This window comes from Pinus tabuliformis, chromosome 2_1 (assembly GCF_031772625.1).
Source record: "Pinus tabuliformis cultivar Carrire ecotype Pingquan chromosome 2_1, CPIR1, whole genome shotgun sequence".
NCBI lineage: Eukaryota > Viridiplantae > Streptophyta > Pinopsida > Pinales > Pinaceae > Pinus > Pinus tabuliformis.
Window position 1 is genome coordinate 989,126,146 of NC_142299.1, and position 23,222 is coordinate 989,149,367.

At 38.4% G+C, this 23,222-nt stretch overlaps 1 protein-coding gene across 1 annotated transcript; it reads right to left on the minus strand.

Moving 5' to 3' along the window:
* Positions 1–861: 861 nt before the first annotated feature.
* Positions 862–1,581, minus strand: LOC149203955 (uncharacterized). The gene has a single exon (XM_089400282.1). It carries the CDS (start codon positions 1,532–1,534, stop codon positions 1,115–1,117), a length of 420 nt encoding a protein of 139 aa, XP_089256408.1. The 5' UTR covers positions 1,535–1,581; the 3' UTR covers positions 862–1,114.
* Positions 1,582–23,222: the final 21,641 nt, after the last annotated feature.

A 23,222-nucleotide genomic window follows, 5' to 3' on the forward strand; every position in this document is an offset into this window, starting at 1 on the left:
CTAGCGTCTAGAAATCCAAATCACTCTTTTGTTTCTACAAAGATGTTTTACTAGAATCATGAGTGATTTGCACTATCTTAGACCTTTTGAAGGTTTTTTTGGAAACATGAATAAATAAATAATCTCCTTGAGTTTTATGTCCCAAAAAGTTGTTCTCCTTCCATAGTGTGACAAAAATAACTATATTCTTAAGTATATATACATAAAATATTGAAATAAAGACCCATCTATTATGACCAAAAGCTCCCATCAAAAGATGTTGACACCTCTTATGGGTGTTTATGAATATGTGTTATCAATTACTTAAACTAAACCCATCCATAAATTGATTCATGAAGCACTCATTTTTTGTTATATTGTTCCATTGAATTTAATAGTATTCACAATATAATTGATGATAAAAAACTATATATCTTATTAGGCTACTTCCCTAGGCATGGGTCCTTAGATTATATCGATGATATGGGCAACACAATTAATTGAAATTCAAGATTTTATTAAGATAAAAAGGAATATCACTAAACATATATATAGAGTTGCATTTGCATGTATTTCGAAGAAATAAAACAATTTAATCCAAGCAATACGATAGAAGTTAACTAAGCTATGAAAAAATTGACGAAAGAAAAAATCCAATTAAGTAAACAATGTAAAAATTTAGTGAGTGATGATATCCACCCAGCAAAGGAAGAATTGCTTAGCCAATGAGTGTGGTGCATTTAGAGATAGGGAAGGTATCTACAATTTATTCAACGACATAATTGAACAATTTATTAGACAATAATGCAAGGTATCTACAAGTTTGGTTACATGACATTGGGAAGGTACAGCCCAACAACTCCAATAATAAAGAATTACCTGTAATAAAAAACTATTCAATAAATAATATATATATAAACAAACCGAAAATTGGTTCAGGTGGAAAAGCAGCAAACCCTAATCGATGATATACATTAACACAATTTGGATTGAAAGGAGATTCTGGCAATGTACTCATATACTGAGAGAGCATCCATGGCTAAATATAAGCCACACAGAGCTCCCAAACATATTTAAAATTTTGCCCAGAATCAATCAATCAAGCCCAGGATGTATATACAGTCAAATCTTTTATTCAAAGCTGGTCGGGCCAGAGGAAGGTCCCCATGGCGTAGCTCCGCTTGAACTCCACATCTCCTCTGATGGGCAAACCGTATTCGTGAAAAAGATTATCGAGCTGCCACTCGGGCATCGATTCGTAATCGGCCTTGGAATACCGAGGATAATGCACAGGCAACTGAAACGCGCAGGGGCCGTCTCCCCCTCCATTTCTTGAAGGAGAATTCCCATCTTCATCGCCATTTAAGGACCCTGAAAAGGGCTTTTCCCATGCCAGCGCCTTGGCTTCGGCCTCCAAGTCAGTTGGACTCCTTTCCCATCGCAGCAGTTTCTTGCGTATATCTTCCAGTGAGCAGACGCGCCAGAGGCCGCCGCCGCCGCCCCCCGTATGATTTTGCTTTCCATTTTCAGGGCACCGTGGCTCTGTTACAGGCATTTTGGCAGATTCAATAATCGCTGGGTATTCAACTTTGCAATTGCAGAAAGCAACTACGAATATATATATATAGACACGAGAGGATGGTTGCGTGGAGGGTAAGCCAGGTCGATTGGAATATTCAGGGATATTGGGAAAGTGTTACTTGTGCCGCATGGCGAGGTCTGATGTTTCGAGAAAGTGGGTCGTATTCTGTCAGTTTTCGTCGCAACTGACTACCTGTATATGCCACGTGGCGAAATATAAAGAGGCCAAGTTATTTTCCAAAAAACTAAACGTGAGGCTCCGCTTGAGTACCGTGTTGCCATTTTACAAAGTGTCATTGTGTTTTTCAGGATTCGGGTGGCACAGGCTGTCCGGACATTCCAGAAGCTTAAATGAGCGGCAGGTTGACTATAGAACCATGTTGTGAGTATTGCACCCAGGGGTTAAATTTGACGGGTGACCCTACCCGTCAAGGAATTTTTTTACGACATTTTTATTTTTACACGGTCTATTATATGACTTTTAAAATTTATTCGTACAAGTTTCATCTAATTTCAAATTGTACTCATAATTGTTTAAATTTTCCATTCTTTGTTGTATCATTTGGCTCAAGTTTCATTGCTACACTTTGTTTTGAGATTTGCTGACCAGTTGGTTCTCAATGGAATAAACTTTTCACCGTATAATAATTGTGTTCATATAGGGTCTTGTAAGTGACATACACCTTCTACACACTGCTTCTCCCACGGTATCTAAGTTTCAAAAACACAATAAAATTTACCATAGACGGGAATCGAACAAAAGACCTACGATTAAGCCGGGTTTCGTTTCAAATTGGGAAATCTCCAAACATTTGCATGTTAAAAGGCAGACATAAACTATAAAATTGAACCATTAATGAGATGCAGTGATCAGAAAGACATACCAAACAAGCATACACAAACAATAAAAAATAAATTGAATGATTGATGAGTTGTTATGTTTGATAAAACAAAAATTAAAACACAGACAATCGTGCGTTCCATAAAACCCTAATTAGAATCGTCAAATTTAAACAGAACAATTTTAGTTTTTACCTCCTATTTCCGTAGTCATCAATTTAGTTTTTCTCTGCTATCCCTGCCATTGTTTATTACGATTCGATAAATTAGTTAGCAGTGTTCCTATAAAAGATTTTTTGAATGTAATGAAATTAAAAAATAAACATAACAAACTATATTATATTTGACAAAACATAGTATATTTAGATATGATTTACAAACCACCATCTGGATGATGCACATAATGAGTTTAATGCCGCTCAATTCCTAAAAATAACTAAAATAATAATTTCAGCGAGTAGAGGAGGAATAGTCGGGGCTTGGATGGACAACAGTAGAACTCTCTAGAAACCATCCATTAAGCAAACGGCATACCTGTAGAAAGTTCTCGAAGCATAATTTCTCGATTCCTCTTTGGTGTCTATACATCCATGAAATGAAAGAAGTTCAGCCCTCCCACAGTGAATTGTGTAGCCGATTCATCAATCCCTCTTCATGCGGACAAATTCATTCCTTCGCCGTATAGCTGATTATGGTTTGGGAATCACCAGTATGTAGAAATCGGAACCCAAGAAGGTGAACCTCACGAACTAGACTGTAGTGCAGGGACAAACACTTCATTGTGGAATTTAGAATACAACGACTCTCACCGGAGTTAAGTTGCCTATTGTATTAACAAAAGACGTACAATTTATATACTAAAAGCACATGAAAACTAGAAACTAATTGTTGATGAATTTCATAGACACTGCAATAATTTTTTTTACTGTTCGAAGGTTGTGTATACCTCAGGTTAAACACATACCCAATAGAAACCTGACGCCCCACTGTTACGTAGAAAATCGAACTGAAGGCGTTGAACCGCACGAACATTGTAATTGGCGTGAGAAGATGCTACTGGTGTCTAGAAAGCCAACACCAAGTCACTGCTATGCAGAAAGCCGAACCCAAGACACTCAACCTGGCCGACAACACAACACAAACAAAATTGCAAAAAACGGCTTGAAATCAAGACACATGAAGGATCATTGTAGTGGAGGCCCGAGGGACGAGGGCTCAATAAACACAAAGGAAATTGAATGTGGAAGTCTGGCGAACACCAAGGCAATTGAACGAGAAAGATAGTGATTAGAAATTTATCTAGTAACTGTCCTTTCTCTCTAAATGCTCAAGTACTAAACCCGAAGGCAATTGAATGCGAATTGAATGCAAAAGTCTCATGAACAACAAGGCAATTGAATGCGAAAATCCGCAGATCTGATAGCCATCCGAAATTTATCTGGTCACTGTCCTTTGTCCTTAAATGCTAAACTTGCAAGTTGCCGGAGATGTGGACTCGAACCGGTCCATATTCAATCACTTTAAGTTCTAACGGTTATGGGTGCCAGGTGGATTATACAGTATATATATATAAAAAATTATAAAAAGAAAAATTAAAACTTTTAATTTTTAAACATACCCGTCATATTGACGTTTTTAAAAATTAATGGCAAGTTACACATGACGTGAGATTTGAAACTAAAACGTATTTTACAGATAAAAAAGCTAAATACGGGTATACGGGCGTCAAATTTAACCCCTGATTGCACCTTGGACCTCACTTACCATGGTGACGAGTGTGGGAAAACCAGGCTTTAAAATTGACGCCTGTATCCGTTTTTTTACACGTCATATACTATTTATTTCAAAATATACACGTCATTCTTAACGTACCAATAATTAAAAAAACCCTGGAATATTAAATAGATGACTAAATTATATATATATATATATTCTCGCAAAATCCCCAAGTTCTAGTAGTCAAATTTTAAGATTTTGGGTGCCCCAAATTTTTTTGATAGTGTTAAATTTATTTTCACTATCAAAAATATGATTCAAACACTGCTACTACAAGATTTTTGAAATATTTTTACCCAAATTCCAACCACTTTTAACTATAATAGAAATTGGAATAGCTTCAAAACCAAACAAAATTATTACTTAGAATTCAATATTTTTTAATTGTGATCTAATTGATATTGGATGACATGGCTTTAAAAATGAGAACATTGATTTTCTTTTTCTCATTAATGAAATTTGGATGATATGATTTTTCGAATTAAATTAAATTTAAACAAATTTTATATTTTATATTTTTAAATGTAAAATAAAATAGTTAGAATATTCTTTTGTTCGTTTTGTACAAATTAAAATTGGAGGATGAGAGAAATAATATTTCCACCTAATTGTTTGAATTAAACATAATTCCACAAAAACTTTTATGAGAGAGTTTTATACTGATCGATTTGAATGTCCCTGGATGGTTGACTCGTCACCCCACGTCGGAAGTTGCAAAACGGAAAACAGAGAAGGGGGGATGCATGTGGAGTCTATAATGTTAAAAGTGGAAAGAAAGGGGCGAAGTCACCATCTCCACACAAATTTGTAGCTTGCAGGTAGCTTGAGGCCCACCACCCATCACATATTCACAAGGTGCACATCCCTGCGGGTCGCGACCCCACCTCGATTGCATGAACATGAACATTACGGTGAATGTTGGTAGGACAGCAGGACCAGGGATGGAATTTGGCGAGAAATTTGGCTGTCATGGGGTGATTTGCTTCGTCTAATACAGTTCAAAATTTTGTAAAGCTGTTAAGATCCTTATTTGATATTACGAAAAAGACCAAAAAATGTAAAAACCATCAAATTTAACGAGTGACTCTGTTTTGAAATTCCAACCTTGAGCGGGACGACGAAGCCGCTCAGAAATCAAACTCTAAGTCAAATATGCCATGCACTATCGATTAATTGGGTTGGTGAAGCTCTTTACCTCCCAGTTACCCAATTATGTTCTCGCTTGGCTACAACTGCAAGTTATTGGACTCTCTATGAATTCGCGTGGGAGAGCAAGGGCATAAGTAGCAAGCATACAAAACTTGAAAGCCATAGAACCTAGAGATCACACGTCCATAAGGTTGTTGATATCGTCGCAAGCACAAAGTGAGCTACCTGCAATTATTCTCCAAGGTATGCAATCACCATGAACTTGCTTAGGTTTGTTCTTGTAATTAATAAAGACCGTGAACTTGCTAGATTCGCCTATTTCGCTGAGCTCTAAATTTCCTTGGATTCACCTATTTAGGCTTGTGGTAATGTGGTAATGTTGTTGAGCTCTAAATTCCAGGTCATATTTTATGCATAACAACCATTGACAAATTAGGGTTTATGCCCATCAACAATACCATCTAGAGGCCTCCATTAGAAGGCAGGGAATGTGAGTTTGTCACGGAACAGAGGATTAACTTCTAACAATTTCTTTAGATCTAAAAGCATAATGTTCTTGGCAAACTTTCCATCCCCATACTTAAGCAAATGCTCATTTTCCATACAAATACCATATCCAACTCACTCCAACTACATAGGATTTCTGAAAGCAGATGGATGATTTCATGAATTCTTTCCTTCTTGAACAACCAAAAATATAAATAAGAGAACGTACCTGAAGTTATCTAGGGTAAGAAGTTGTAAGAGCATTAGAGAGGAGAGTGTGTGAATTAGAGATAGGGCAAGAACAGAGCACTCCCACATTGGGAGGAGCAAGTAATTCATTCCATGTAAACAATTATGTTTGAATGAAATTTGGTGTGCAATGAACTTGTAATGAATGGTGTGGAATAAGGAGCAGAGATTTTATTCTCAACGATTATGTTTGAAGACACCCATTTTCCTTATTAGAATTAACTATTTGCATATGAAATGATCTCCTTTGTGAGTTGTTGTGGAATTTATTCATTTCTAAATATGTTAAAGGGAAAATCCTTCTCTACGATTATCTCAGTTTTAATATTATTCATGAAGGTATGAAATATTTTAGTGGATGTGATACTGGATATACCTGTGTGTGGGAAGAGTAAAATAGTGAAAAGTCCTTGTGTGATTTGTTACGTTTTAGCTGTTGAAAATCACAAGTTTGGTAGTAATATCAGAACAATGGTATTGATTCACTTTTGGAAAGAAGTTGAGGTGAGCTAAAGATTAATCTCTAGGATAAACCTTGTCCCAATTTGCATTGAATCGATGTATAGAGAAGAGCCCTAGTGCTACACTCAGTTTTCAAGCGTTTCCATAGTCAATTCATAAAAGAATGTTGAATGAAAGGACCACAAATATCAGCATGAAGTAACTGAAGTACCTGTGATGCGCGCCAAGATTCTCCATTTTTGAATGAAGACCGATGTTGCTTTCCTGCTTGACAGGCGCTGCATACCCCCAACTGCTGAGTCTGAATATCAGGTAATCCTGACACAAGTCCCTCCCAAGAGAGCTGAGAGAGATACTGCATATTGAGATGCCCATATCGCTGATGCCATAGAGTACTGATGGGAGAGACACGTGCTGCTAGAGCCACTTCTGGAAAGTCACCGGTGTCAAGTAGCCTGTATAGACCATGGTCCTCTAGGCCAGTAGCAACTGTTAGACCGGTCTCCCTGTCAATGATGGAACACTTGTGTGCACTGAACACAACATCAAGCTGAGGAGAATTCCTCATAATCTGACTGACAGAGAGCAGATTAATCTCCATACCAGGAACATAGTATACATTTAGAAATATGAGCGTGCGTCCACCAGACTGAATTTGAATTGTACCCCTGCCAGCAACATTGTACTTTTCACCTCCACCAAATACCACTGAATCACTGAAAGGTGAGAAGTCAATAAACCAGTCACGCCTGTGAGAGAAGTGGTGTGATGCACCAGAATCAATGTACCATGCAGAGGAAGGAACATGTTCTGAAGACCTTTTAGCCATAAAGGCATAAAAGGCAGAATCTGTCTGCTCGGAATGTTCTGCAACATTCGCTGTCTGATGTGGCCCTCCCTATTTCTTTTGTTCAGAAGCAATCCTCTGCCGGCAATCTTTCTTCATGTGACCGAACTTGTGACAGTAATTACACTGTACACTTTTCTTCCTGGCAGGATCAAAAGACTGAGATGATCCTTTCTGCTGAAAAGACTGAGAGGACTGATATTTTGCAGCAAATGCATTTTCCGAGGGCACTGATGAAGTACCACTACCAAACTGCTGTTTCCACCTATCTTGCTGCAGAAGTTTGGTACATAAATCTGGAAACTTCAGATCAACATTTGTGGTTGTAATGTTGAGTGTTTCGATGAAGTGTGCATAAGATTTCGGTAGACTTTTCAGAGTAATGACTACCATATCTTCTTCCTCCATAGTCCGACCAATAGCTTTGAGCTGATCTCGAATGTCTTTAATTTTGTTGAGATGTTCCTGTAAAGACATATGGTCATCCATCATGATGGAGAACAACTGATTTTTGAGAAAAAATGCTCTGCTTTTGTCAGATGTCTCATGCAGTTCTTTCAACTGTTGCCAGATTTCGGCAGCGGTCTTGCCAGAAGGAATTTGTGGTAACTGATCATCAGCGACAGAGAGCTTGAGAAGCATAACAGCCTCTCGATTTCGATCATCAAATTTATCTTGATCGGTCCCAACTGTACCGGGACGAAGCTCTTTGCCCAAAATGAGCTGATCAAGACGCCTGTATTCAAAAATGGTCAACATTCTTTGTTTCCAAATGTTATAGTTGCTGCCATTAAAGCGTTGATTTCCTTCTAACATCAGATTGGTGAGCGTGGCCATTTTCTTAAAGAAAATACAGAAGACTGATACACAAAAAGAATGTAGCTGCCTGTTTATCCTGATGTAAATCAAAACAGATTTTGTTCTGGAAAAAAAAAATTACCCAGCAAAAAAAAAATTCTCCCTGTCTAAAAAATAGCAATACGGCTGTAGCTGTACCCTTCTTTAGGCAAATACCACAAGACAGAACTTTAATGGATGTAACAGGTTCAAATCATAAGCTAAAGTTTGAGATTCCAGTTCTGAGATTTGTCCTGAGGTAAGCACAAGTCTGACTGCTGCAATGTCCAGGCTATAAACAGATAATTTTCCTTCAAATCTGAGTTGTAATGGAGGCTGTCAGGATCACTATGGAGAAAAAATTCGCTGACTGGAAAACAACTGCCGGCAGACAAGACTGTTTGAAAAATTAAATACGTAGATTGAAACAAGGAAATGGACCCACGTCTTCTTCACAGCTTCACGTCTTCAGTTCTACGGTATATCAGCTATGATTTTAAGTTTTCACGGTTCACAAAACAACAAAAAATATGGACCCACGTCTTCACGTCTCAGACCCACGTCTTCTCGTCTTCACGGTTTAATTTTTCACGGCTTATAACAAAATATGAACCCACGTCTTCACTTTCTCAGCTATGATTTAATTTGTGTTATGGCTTCACGTCCACAGTGCCGCGGAATATAAACTCGACAAGCGATTTCCTCTAAATCGAAGATCGAATAGCATAGATATATGAAGTTTATACTTACTGAATATTCATCCACGCATTTCTAAGATAGTTTGACCATGAAAATGGATGGGTTTTGAGCATACCAAGGCGAGAATTGAAGCACGCAGAGATAAGAGCAAACGCTGGATCCACAGGTGTATAACCCGCAGGTGTATCCACAGGTTCCACGACTTTGAAGAAGATAACCGGATTCGCCAGCAAACGCAGAGGTAAGAGCAAACGCTGGATCCACAGGTGTATAACCCGCAGGTGTATCCACAGGTTCCACAACTTTGAAGAAGATAACCGGATTCGCTAGCAAAAAACAAAATCCCGCTCCCACGAAGAAAATAACCGGATATGTGTGCGATTCCAGATATCGTGACAGAAGAACACTTTGAAGAAGATAACCAGATTCACCGTGAAAACGCTGGTACGAGACTAGGGTTGAATACTGAGAATTCACGGGCCACAAAAATAAACAAGACTTCAAAAACAGATAACCTGTTCAACCGATAAATCGACTGCTGCCCCCAGATTTCAAAATGCCGGATTTAATTTCAAGAAAATTTCACGATCCCGAGTACCTCCACAAAGTTAATTCCCAATAATAAAGATAATGCAGGAGAAGAATCCCTTTCTGTATCGAGATTGACGACTGTAAGCTTTTATCACAATGAGCAAAGCCGAAGCTAAGACTCAGTGAAGGCTACCTGGCTTACAGAGGGCTCGACCTTAGAACGAAATGAAGAGGATCGCTGATCAAGAAATCTACAGACCCTGAGAGCAGTTTCGAAATGAACTCCTGAATTTTTCAAACTATGAAAAATTATTTCGAAAAAAATCCCTGTGCTCTGATACCATAAAAGAATGTTGAATGAATTAATTCACAAAGAGCAAACAACTCAATGATAATACAAAGATATTTACAATAATAGAAACATCAGGTTTCTATGTACAAACAATTTCATCTAAGAAACTGCTAAAAGAATAAAATTAGCAACAGCTAGAAGACTGAGCATTAAATACTAAATAGACATATTCTAATAATTCAATGGTAGATTTTAATGTTACCAATTGATTGGGTACCATCAGATTGATTAAGGAAGGAATACAATTTAGTGTGGAATGATAAAGAATTTGTTGAAAGGTCAAAACCATTTAACACCAACACTCTAAGATCGTCTACGGATGTTGAGTAATGCTAGAACAAGGTGCCATATTATCCTAGCATTGAGATCGTTGGATATGTATCAAGTTCATGAATGTATGAATCGTGGCACAATTAGATCATAGCTAGTGACTCTGCGTGGTGAGGCTCTCCCCATCATTTCTCATTGCCTTTGTAGTTTCTCGGTGGCAGATGTATGTGGAAAAGAATCTTTGCTACCCTTCCTCTTTAAGAAAACAAAGGTTGATTATTTATGTGAGCCTTCTTCTTTTGTGCATCCCACATCTGCAACATTGTGTTGTTGGACATGTTGGTGTAGGCATCCCACTCCAGTGATGCCATGTTACTGCCTATATTATTGTAGGCATCCAACATCTACTAGGCTAAGTCATTGGATATGTTATTGCCCAAAAGGTACTAGATATGTTGTTGGCCCAGTAATGACATGCACTACGCTAAGCCACTAAATATGTTGTTATTGGATGTGTTGTTGGCTCAAAGGTAGTATATATGGGCCCAATAAAGACATTTGTTATGCTAGGATGTTGGATATGTTGTTGACCCAGAGGTACTAGATATGAAGCTAGTCCAGTGATGAGCATATTAGATATGTTGTTATTCGAGTAATGAGTGTACTCAATGCAACAATGAAGTCTACCGGGTATAAAAATCCGGTCAGGTGCTCGGCTTGAGTAGGACTTTACAACGACTACCAATCTCACATCATTGTTCAACTTTTTATTTAACCCATGTAGTTGTTTTTTACGTATATAAATCTATAATTTCTTGTTTATATATATATATAGTTTAAAAGTAGAGTAGATCATTTAACAAGTTTATTGTCTAAATGTTATAGACATTGTCAAGATGATTGTTGTACTCAAATTTCGAGTGGGGGTACTCGTTGAATGCAAAATTTAATTCATCATCCAAGGAGTACCCAGGTTGCATACTTTTGATGGACCCTGCTACATGAAAAATGAGAAATGCTTGAAAAAACATGTTTGCAATCACGTTTTTCATGTATTTTTCATTTTTTGTGTAGCAGGGTCCATCGAAAGTATGAAACATGGGTACCCCTTGGACGAGGAATCAAATTATTCATCTAGCGAGCATTCCCGCTCGAAATTTGAGTAAACCCATAGGGAGATAAGTTGAAAATACGAGTTGAAAAAATAGTTTTTTCTTTTTTCCCTCTAAAATTTGATGATGTAATCTAATATTATTTTATTATTTCCACTATTTTTTTATAATTTCCTTAGGAGGCCCATTTTAGACCTCAAAATTCCCCTAATGAGTAACTCAACCCAAATTGTTCCAGGGCTTCCAGAGCATTTGTTCCAACCCACAACCATAACGAATTATAAGCACTAATCAGAAAAAAAAATTAAGTGGAAACCCACAACACCATGGCTATCTAGGAAATGGAAATGCTAGGCTAAAACCATTGTCAATCCAGGAAGTCCTCCATGCCAATGAAAAAACATAACCAAATAATCACATGCATAAACCATGCATCCATAAATCAACAAGGAAATCACACATGCAACTTGTTACCTGCAAAGAAATCCAGTTGTAGCCATTGATCCACCTGTTCCCTTGCGCCTTCCTGCTTTCCTTTGCCTTATTTCTCCAAACCTAAGTGTATGCTCAAGTGCTCCAAGAATGCTCCAAGAAAACTCTAAGTGTGCAAGAGTATGTGAGAGAGAGAATAGAAGAGAGCTCCCAGCTCAAATTGGCAAAAGATGTGAACTTATCCATAAAAACCTTTTTATCATTGAGGCCTCTATGTTCTTCATTTTCCTTGATTTTCCTCTCAATTTCACTCTCATGCAAATATGACCTTTCATCTCCCTTTTCTCCTATTTCCCTTTATTTTCATAATTAAATGCCACTTTGTCGTTGGCAATGCCTTTGTCAATTTCCATAACCATTAATTAATAAAAAATTATCCCCATCACTATGTTTTGCCCAACATTCAGCTTGGAATATGTGTTCCATGACCTTGGTATTTTTTTATTTTTTTTTATATGGAAAATCAACCACGAGATGTTACAGAAAAGCAGTTCATATAGGTATTTTTGGTGAAATTTACAAAAACTCTTATCATTTGTGGTGAATTTGCAGAAGTTGGATGAAACTGGTAAAAGTAAATGTTAAATTCATGTGAAGGAAAATTTAAAAATAAAACTGTCATAAAAAAATTCCCTAATGGGTAGGGGGACCCATCAAATTCAACCCCTGGGGAGAACTAATTCCATGACTCACTACCTTGAGGAATGGGTCATTGCATTTTGGGAGGCATAGTCTAACCGTTTTACTTTCTTGCCTTTCTCATCATAGTGTGATGATACAAGTCCTTTGTGAGATCCTAATTTTTCATTGTTTAAATTTCATTTTTGAATGCATAAATGAATTTAGTGCCCTAAAAAACTCTCGAGGTCCTCCAATTGTGTAAATTACATAACTCATACTTGCAATTCCAACAAATCCCTATCAAGTTCCAAGTAAAATCTCCCAAAAATATACCTTCACAAGAGAGAAAACTTAGAACATTTAAACTACCTTCTTTTCGGTATGCCTAGAAATAACCAAACACCATACTCATTATAAACCCTGATAATTAAGTTATAAAATTTATTTATCAATTTATTTGTTCAAAATAATAATTTATTATTAATTAGAAATTAATTTAAAATCATAACATAAGGAAGGATAAATTTTACTTAACTTATAAAAGCTTTTATATAAAATATAAAATATACAACTTTGACAAAAACTTTTGCCCACAGTGTGTAGAATAGATAGTGACAGGGTGTTTTGTTAAGAAACTCCATGTTGAAAAGGTCACAAGTTCAAAAATTCATGGGCAAAAATCTAGTCATGCTAAGGGTTGGTTGTTGGGGCCTTCGTTTTGATTTTAAAATATTTTGTAAGATTTTTTAAGATATAAAGAAAAGGAAACGGGTGGTGGCAACAACGGTTAGGTTGCAGTGAAGACAGCTGGGGTGGAAGGCAGGAACATGTAGTTGCGGGATGGTTGCAGCAAAGTGTTAGCAGAAGGCAGAGGCAACCGAGCGAACAAGATAGATGAGAAGTAGCCAAAGAAAGGAACAACCAAGCGGGAGTTAGCAGTGCAAGTAGCATAAGGAATACAAAAGGAGAAAGTAGTAAGGAGAAAGGGGTTGGTTGCGGTTTGATGGATCAGTAGCGTCTAGACAGGGACGAGCAGAACCTCTGGGTTGAAGATTGAACCAGTAGCCGAGAAGCAGGCTAAGTCTGTCATAGGAAGTTAGATCCTGTAATCGGGTATTTCTTGTAGTTACCTGTGGCTAAGGCCAATGTATTATGTATTGCTCTTCTGTTGAATTAAGATGAATGAAGATCTAGATTGGTTTCTTAGTACGATGTATGTATTTTCTTATGATATATGGACCCACTAAAATTTTAAATATACTGCAAGACTATGTATGTGGTAGCTTCATTGTGTTGAATGATATGTTGTTGTCCCGAATATACGTATGATGCTGCTTACATATTGATGGTTGATATACCCTTGACCCCATGGTGAACCCCTTCTTATTTCTGGTTGCAACACACCTTGGGTGAGACTCCTTACCCTTTGGGTAAGGTGAAATTGTCGATGTTGTCCTAGACTATAACGAGCCATTGTTGGCCCTCCGCATCTAAACCTAGGGTCCCCCCCCCCCTGATGACACTTTTGTGCCAACAGATGGTTCCATTTTCGAGACCTAAAGTTACAAGAACCAATTCGAAACATGGTGCTGAGGATATTCAAGAAAGAGATTAGAGATTGGCGGAATAACAGATTAGATCATTTTATAGCAAAACAAGCTATTCAGAGGGGTCAACCGATTGCCAATTTAGTGGGGAAACTTTGTATGTTGAAGGTGCTAGTGACTAGTACGAGATCTTCTGGTGCAAGTTCCCAGAAGACTTGTATAATTGGTTAAGAAGGCTGAAAGTGTAGAATCGATCGGAGGGAACAACGCCAGCTCTGTAGAATTTCTTGCAAATTCTCTACAAATCTACCTCTGATATCTATGCAGAAAATTTGACCGTAGATTAACTTGATAATGCAATATACCAACGCAAAATACTATAATCTACTTCTACTATCAAACTTGCGGAAGCTTAAAGATCGAGCTGAATCAGAGCTGAACACATATAACTAGAAGAAGAAGAATCAAGGCACATGAAACACAGAAAATACTCAGGGGAAAGCCTCAGCTAAAAACCCCACTATTTGTACTATCATACAAGGTGGAAATACATCAGAATTATACAAAGCCTTAGCTCTCACAGTTAGCCAACTTTCAGTACAATCCTCCTGGATGCTCACAGGCAACCAAATCTTCTCACAAGCCTTCTCCTCTACCCTCCAAGGTCCTATTTCATTGTGAAATTACCTCTGGGATGATCTCCTTCAACCAGTGTAACACTGCTCTGACACATTGTCAGAACTGCGCAATCCTCAAGGAACCTTACCTTGACTGCATGCATGAGTTTCCTTTATAGGAAAACACATGCAACTGATAGTACACTATCCTTGACATTTAGCTCAATTGGGTCTTTCTCAGAATAGACATGCATGAGTTTCTGATGAGGGAATCTTCAGTTATCTGGAGTACACTGGTTGAGTGCATGCATGCATCAACTGACTGATAACTCACAATTAGTTCCTCAAATAGTTTGGAACTAATTTAACTGGACTTAACTCAGTAAACTAAGTTAACTAATTACAACTCAAATATAACTCAAACTTATCTCCTTAATTCAGGGATAATCTCCTTAATTTAAGGGATAACTCTTGCATGACTTCACAAAGACTTCTAACTTGAATTTCTCCAACTAATTAATCCATAATGAATTAATTAATTATTTCCAAGCAGTTGGTGAGACTAAATTCGAATTTAATTCACAATTTTAATTCAAGGACAAATTAAAATTGGAATATTTTGGATTCTATTTTTATCATTTCTTGTTGCTATTTTCAACAAGCTCGTCACAACTGGACTTCCTCGAACCTTGTATCACTCTGGTAGTTAGACAACGATTTGAAAAGGGTAGTTGACTCTTGGGTAAATACTACATTGGAGGGTACATAGTCGAGTTTGCCACAAAAAATTATCAATCCTTCTCAAGGGCAGAAGTGGTGTTCAAGTCCGGGTTAAGAGGAAGGTTGGTGAGGGAAGTGTCATTGTGGATTAAAATGTTCATGGTAGAAGAAGGACTACTTCTCTCACCTACCGCGACGATGGTAGCGTAAAACCCCAGTACTGGGGGAAGGACCTAAGGGGAGAATGCTACCGGTTGGGGAATAGAGATGTTGTTGAAGGAATGGATGTAGAAGGGTTGTGGAAAGCCAGAGACGTTAGGGCGCAAAGGAGAGTGTTGTTAGTTGACAAGTGGCAGGAAAGAGTGGTTCAGACTCTGAAGAAGAGAAAAATGGGACCCCACCAAGTAGGAGCAGTGTCAGGGAACCCACAAGAGGAAGGGAGAGTAAAATAAGATGCAGGACAAGATAAGAATGGCGATCGGAAAGACAGGAGCCAGAATAATAAAGAGGATCCTTCCTTACAGGTTGCGGGAAGGATAGCGGAGGAACAGATGCCGAGTAGTCGCGAAGAGGAAAGGGAAGAGGAAATGGGAAACGTCATGAGAAGGTTATTTTCCGAAGGAGAAACATCCATAAGAAGTCAGCAGAAATATCCCCAAGGTACAGGTAGTATTCCTCCCAACCTTCCCTGGTGCCTTACTATAATCTAGAGAAATTTGTTATTAAATTAGCTAAATCAATACGAGTACACAATGTGCACGAGAAATATAAGGCCAATTTCAATACAATAAATAACAAGGGAATTAGTGGTATTAGTAATCTAGGACTGCAAGGATCTCAGCAGCCTGGAACCAAGGGATTTGTGTTATTGGCACATACTCAAATAAACATGGCAGGATCTTTTACCAGATACCCAGAGTTTGTGGGTAGAGGAAATGAAGACGTAGAACAACACTGGTATCTCTGCAAAGCTATATGGAGAGCACGACAGACACCAGACAATGTTAAATCAATTAAGTTCCAGACCACGCTAAGAGCGAGAGCTCTACATTGGTTTATAAAATGGGCGGAACAAAACCAAAATCCCACAGTAGATGATATCAAGAGGGGGTTTGTGCAGGAATTTAAAGTACCTTAGACTGACCAGCAAGGGTTATCAGAGCCATGGTAAATCAAGTAGAAGGAAGGCGAAACTACTTGGGAACTAATGCAAAGATTTAAGGATGCCATTGCTAAGTTGAGTTACACCCTAGATCCTAATCAACAGAGAGAGTGGTTCATCAATGCACTCTTGCCCCTTACAAGGATGTCGTTGACGCAACAGAAGATCGAGACTCTCCAGGATGATTTAGAGCAAGTGTCACACAAAGAGGATATGGCTGGATATCTACATGAATATTAGGGAGGGACGGGTTGTAAGATCCATCGATTATGGACCTTCAAAATGAGATTTCCACCTTAACGGAGAAATTGAAGGATCTACAACTTGTTCAACCAGTTAGACCCAATGTATGGTGCACACATTGCATGGTGGAGGGACATGTTGTGACAAAATGTATGAGGTTGTGGGGAATCAACCATTTAGGGGGGATTGCAGGATCATCAGGAACCCCACCAACAGTAGGAATTGCAGTAGTAGGAGCGCAAGGAGCCTTCCCCCGACAAAGCAATAAGGAATACTATGAAATTTGTAGGATTTATGAACATCTACCGTGGATGTGCCCAATACTACAAAAGTACTCCAACATCCCTAATAACAACTATTGTGATTTTTGTGCATCTACAATGCATCACACTGACCAATGCAGGGCATTGGATGCTTTAGCAGAATGGCTGGACAGGTCGACGTTCAAAATCAATGAGTCCAATAGGGGAGGACGAGGAGGAAATGGGAGAGGAGGAAGAGAGGGAGGAAGAGGTCCCGTAAAATGCTACAACTGTGACCAAGAGGGGCACGTCGCCAGGGAATGCACACTCCCTAAGAGGCCATGGTGTTCATAATGCAGAGTCAATACACACGCCACAGAGGATTTCCCAGAATTCATTAAAAAGTGGGAAGAGAAGACTAGATAGAGAGGGGCTAACCTGGTCAACGCCAAACCTCGTACAGATGACGGTCTTCCTATGACTAATATAAATATAGTTACAAGAGGGGGAAAGAAGACGGGGAAAGATCGAGGTGCAGGGGATCCACCCTCGATCATTAGGGCAACATCCCCAAAGAAATCATATAAGCCTAGGAAAAAAAAATAGTATTATCATGAGGAAGCTAAATTGTTTGAAGGGATGACTGAGATAAAGGAAATCCAGAAACATAATAAACACTCGCTCAACAACACTCATCAGATAGAAGAATGGTTTAAGTTATTTCTGCAGATCATTGAGGATGAACACATGTTGAAAGAGTTGCGCAAAAGTTTAAAAGAAGCATTGCTAGAGGAGGAAGGGGAAGCAGAACGACCATCTGCCAACTTACCAGAAAGGCATACAAGAAGAGTACGACAAAATAAGAAGAGAAGCGGAAAGGAATTCTGAATCAATGCTCAGGTTGCGGGATTCCAAATCAAGGACACGATGTTGGACCTGGGATCGGATGTAAACATCCTTCCTAGGAAAACATGGGAGGCGATGGGGAAGCCACAACTGAAATATTCACCGATACAATTGAGAATGGTGAATCAGTACTGTATCCTACCCATTGGAAGGCTAGAAAACGTAGAAGTGGATGTGGTGGGAGTAAGGACATACACTGAATTTGAAGTAATTGACATAATGGGTGATAAGGACCCATATCCAGTACTCCTTGGGATCGACTGGGCCTATGAGAACTATGTTGTCATCAACCTAAAGAAAGAATTAATGATCTTCGAAGCAGAAGGAATGAGGGTGATACAACCCTTGGACCCCTATCAAGGACCCAGGTTCATGGAACCTGTAGATGATAGGGATGAGCCAGGAATGCTAGACCAGCTATACACACTAACAACAGGTAAAAGAGAAGATTACATAAATCCTATAGCAGGAGGATTTGTCAGCTGGAGGAGTATTCAGATCTCAGAAGTTGGTTCGGAAGCCACGTGGGATGCATGGAAGCAAGGCGGATATGAACTCGATACCAGACGCTGCGCAAAGATAGGCAGGATAAATTGGATAGGGGCAGAGGTAAGCGACTATCCCAAATTCCACAACATTGAACTAGTGGACATTTTCTTGAAAAAAGTAGACAGAGAAGTAAGGGAAGAACAAAAAGTTCCATTGCTAGATATCATTCTCCTGGCCACATCGGCAAGGTGGTAGAGAACACACCGCAACACATTGAGAGAATGGGGATCCATAAAGAAATCCATGAGGGAGAGGTTCAGTCAGGAGGAAGACCACCTACAAGATAATATTAAATACAGAGGTAATCTAGATCCTAAGAAGCACTTAGAGGCCTGCATAAGTGTTGACAAGGTTAATCCTCTCTGCGGATAGAGACAATCCCTCTAGCCCAATGAGTGGGTCTAGCAACTGAAGTGACAATCAACTAGACATCTTCCTGGATTATAATTGAAAAGTAGAACAAGAGAGATGGCCTACCTTACTCTGATGCTATTTCGATTTCCTTTGTTGAGATCCTCGAACTGCTTGTGTCACGAACTTATTCTTGCTTATTTCAGCGCTTATGTACCTACACAACTGACCAAGAGACAACAAAGCATGCCAAAATAATAGAAAATCCAATAATAACCTACTTAACTGATCAAGGAATGCCAAGCCAATACATTCATGAACATATATATTTTGGGAAGATGAACTAGCAATTGTATTATTATTTAAAGAATAAAGGGAAGCTTACAACCATAGACTTGATGTTGAGAGGCTCTCCTTGAGTGGTAATCCAAATCTAGGCCAAGAAACTCTCCAAACACTTCTTCTCCAAGTCTAATGAATAACCTCTAAGCACAAGCTTAGCATAGGGGTGCAAATGGACAAAGACCAACCTGACCAACCATCTGGGAATGGGAGAGGATGAATTTATAGACCGGGAAAGGGAGTTAGGATTTCTCCAAAGATATGATTAGGCCCACATCTCAAGGAGGTAACTCATAGGGATAAGACAAAGAGGTCAAGTTAGGAGGATTCAACCTCATCTCTACGAAACCACCTCTAGCTCGTCGCTCTGGAAGCTTCTAGATCACGAAGCTTCTCATCTCCTTTGGGAAAATTGTCTTTTTGGGATCATCGCGGGTATATGAGAAAACAGAGCGATGCCATCACAGGTCAAACATGGTGCAACAAGCAACCATCATGGTTTTGAGCTTCATAAGAGAGATGATACTCAAATTAGGGCTAAAGAGCTATTTCATTTAGGGGAATCTAAAGGAATTTTCCAGTCAATGTCTTAGGAAGGCTTTGAACTGCATATATGAATGAGTACACCACATTATGGTTATGTTTCGGGCACTTCAGGGTATGTCAGAGGGAAGTGTAGGAGGTGTGACAAAATACTATGTAACAGATGCCCCCTAAAGCATGAAGGCAGAACGAGGAGTGACAGTTGAGATTCTTTACGAGCTCTTGTAAGGATGAGGACACAAACTGTCAGGAGACCTACAAATCAAAGACGCATATACATATATGTATATGAGATGAAGATATGAATCTATGGCATGGATGCAGCCATTCGAATGATAAAGACTATATGAAAAAATCCATGGCATGGGCGTAGTCATCCAATACAAAAGGATCATCTGTAATCTAAGATCTAAGGCATGGACGTAGCCATTTGATATAGAAGGATCATCATAAATGTAGAGTCCCACGGTATGGTCACAACCATTCGTATAGTAGAAACATGTGTAAAATCATGAATAACGCATAACTCCACGTAACCTGAGTCATATTAGACAAGACCCAAGGTCTTGCGCTCCATTTCGACCCGATCAAAATACAAATTCTAACATGTGAATGAACATTTCACAGTCGAACATGCTAGAAAACCACCTAATTACCGGCTATTGATGTGGACCATTAACAGGCACAAGAGGAAGCACCTATAATGACAATGGCTCTCAAGGTACGAAAATACAATCCATGAATGTGATAACGACGCTGAAGTCGAACACTCGTGAAATCACCCGAGTGTAGGCCAATAGTGAAAACCTGTCGTCAGATGCGAAGAACTTGCCATTAAGGCATGTAAGCTCTAAGGTACTAAAAGGGAGTTTCTAAGTCATCTTCTTGGATAATGAGCTGAAGTCGACAGGAAGTGACCCATTGAAGGAGGGTCATAATGATTCCCCCATCATCGACATGAAATAAGGAAACAAAGTGGAATAATTTTCAAGATCGCAACAATGACTCAAACGGTGTATAGGTAAATAACTGCATATTGGACTTCTCTTGAACATATTGGAAACACAACTCCGGAGTGTGGCTGCATTAGACTCAACTTAGGACCAAGGGTCATAATGATGAGGTGGAATAGTCAAATGAGAGGCAAAATGGATCACCAAAACCTAGGAGGACAACTGACTAAGTGAGGATATCCAAACCCAACACGAGGGCAGAAGAGTGTCATGTTCAAGAGCGACATGCTTCCTATACAAGGATGTTTCATCTTCATTTTGCCCTTGCTATTTCTAGAGATTACCTCATTATTTTTACACAAGCTTGAAGAGGATACCATATGCTTATGGTATAAGTTCACCCTTCAAATGAATCCATCCTAGTAAGTTTTATGAGTCCTAGGAAGGAGGAAGTCGGGCTCGTCATGGTGACAAGTCTTTCATTGTTTAATTTTTAATGAGTCTGATGGAAGAGAAACTCAGTGTCTTTTTCATGTTTAGAGAGTTTGAAAAAGAGATGAAAAAGAAAACTCCATCAGGTCCCTTTTCATAATTTGTCTCTCGAATCCGAAAAGGTAGAAAACAATATTCGAGAGAACCTCCTAGCCATGTTCGAATAAGGTGTTCCTTTTTCGTACAATAGTCTATCTTAGTCCGAAAAAGGGTTAAACTTACACTGAGTAGATGTCAATTCATTTACTTTAGCGAGTTAAAAATGACAAGTACTCATCAATCTTTTCATATTTTTGGAGTTGAAAAGAGTTGAAAGAAAACTCCACCTGGAGGAACGAGTGGTAGGAAATGATAGCAACTAGTTCCGATCATGATGGAATTGCTCAAAACATGTAATGGTCAAGAAACTAGCTAGTAAAACCACTCATCCCAGATGTTCCTCATGCAAGGGTAAAACAACCAAGTGAAAGCGTACGATCGGCCAAAGAGATGAAAGAGATGGTGACGATGGAATGAAAGAACCAAGGCTCATCTAACAAAAATCGGTTGAAAAAAACAACAATCACGAGATGTAAAGTGGGAATGGTTTTAATATAGCCATTACCTATTAATATTTTTAATAAATTAATGAAATAATATCATTATTTAAATATTTTTCAAAAACTAGCCATTTAATATAGTCGTTACTTAATAATATTTTTTTTAATATATTAATAAATTAATATTACAATTTAAACAAAATTGTTCAAATATAGTCGTTACTTGAAATTATGTCTCTACATTGCACTCTATTTAAGCCTTTGCCATGGTCTGCCTCTTCATCTGGTCCTGATGATGAACCACACTTGTTGGTTTGAAATGCGTCGGCCATAAAATTCTCTCATGTGATTTCTACCGAAAGACTTTGTTTAATTCATTATGGATCACAAAAGCTTGAATACATAAATATTAATATTATTAACATTTTAATTAAACATTGACTATGGGTGAGCATGGTTTAACTATGGGTGAACATGGCCCACAACTTAGGATGCTTGTTGTAATACCCTCAGAGAAAATGAACCATTGTTTTTGTGATGACCTTTGTCTTTTCATCAGTGTGTGGATGGAAATCCATACTCCTCTTTAGCTTGGTGTCCATCATCTTACATAAACTTGTCTAAAACTCTCCAAGGAATCGAGAATCTTGATTTGAGACAATGGATGTGGGTAGTCCAAAATGGACCCATACGTTTTCAAAGGAAAGTTGAGAAGGCTGCTCAGTAGTAATATGCTTTTTAAGTAGCATTAAGACACACATTTTTCTAAACCTATCCACTACCACATACAAGTAGTCATGACCCTTTTTCAACAAAGGAAACCCTCCTACAAAATCCATGGAGATACTCTCCCAAGGATGAGAAGGAACAGGGAGTGGTGTGTACAACCCCAACTTTTTATTAGTGGGCTTACAACTAGAGCACATCACACAGCCCTTTACATAGTTACAATATCTTTCATCTGAGGCCAACAAAAAACCTCTACAAATGATCTAGGTTTTTGCTAACACAAAGTGACTAGACACAAGAGAAGTGTGAGCTTCTCGAATTACGCGGACTCTTCTAGTTATAGGAATACATAAATTGCTAAGATGGTAGAGAAATTTTCCCTACAAATGATAGTTCTCCACCTGTTATCCATGGGTTAGCCTCCTATAAACATCTTTAAAATCTTCATAAATAGCATATTGTTCAACATAGCTATCTTGAGAAAAAGACTAATTCTTCAAAACAATAGATGTAGAAATAGGAATTCTAGAAAGAATATCTACCACTTGTTTACTTGTAACCTTCTTGTACTTTATTACCAAATAAAGATACTGAAGAAATCCAATCCATCTAAAGTGATGAGCTTGTTGCAACTTGGTCTCTGACTAGAGATATTGTAAGGGCTTATGGTTTGTATGAATGATAGTCTCCTTCCCTATCAAGTAATGCTTCCATTTCTTGACACTTTGAACAAGGTATACAACTCTTTATCATATGTGGGATAGTTGAAAATGTCTTGAGAGAAAGTCTTTGAATGGTAACAAATAGGTTTATAATGTTACATCAATACTACACCCATGTCATATCCACTGGCATCTGTCTCGATCTTGAATGGTTGTTGAAGGTTTGGCAAGGCTAGTATCGACGTTGTGCTCCATTAGGGGAGTTTTGAGGTCTAAAATGGGCCTCCTAAGGAAATTATAAAATAATAGTGGAAATAATAAAATAAGGTTAGATTACATCAT

Excerpts from the sequence above, each read along its gene's own strand:
- LOC149203955 (XM_089400282.1), bottom strand. The coding sequence starts at position 1,534 with ATGCCTGTAACAGAGCCACGGTGCCCTGAAAATGGAAAGCAAAATCAT.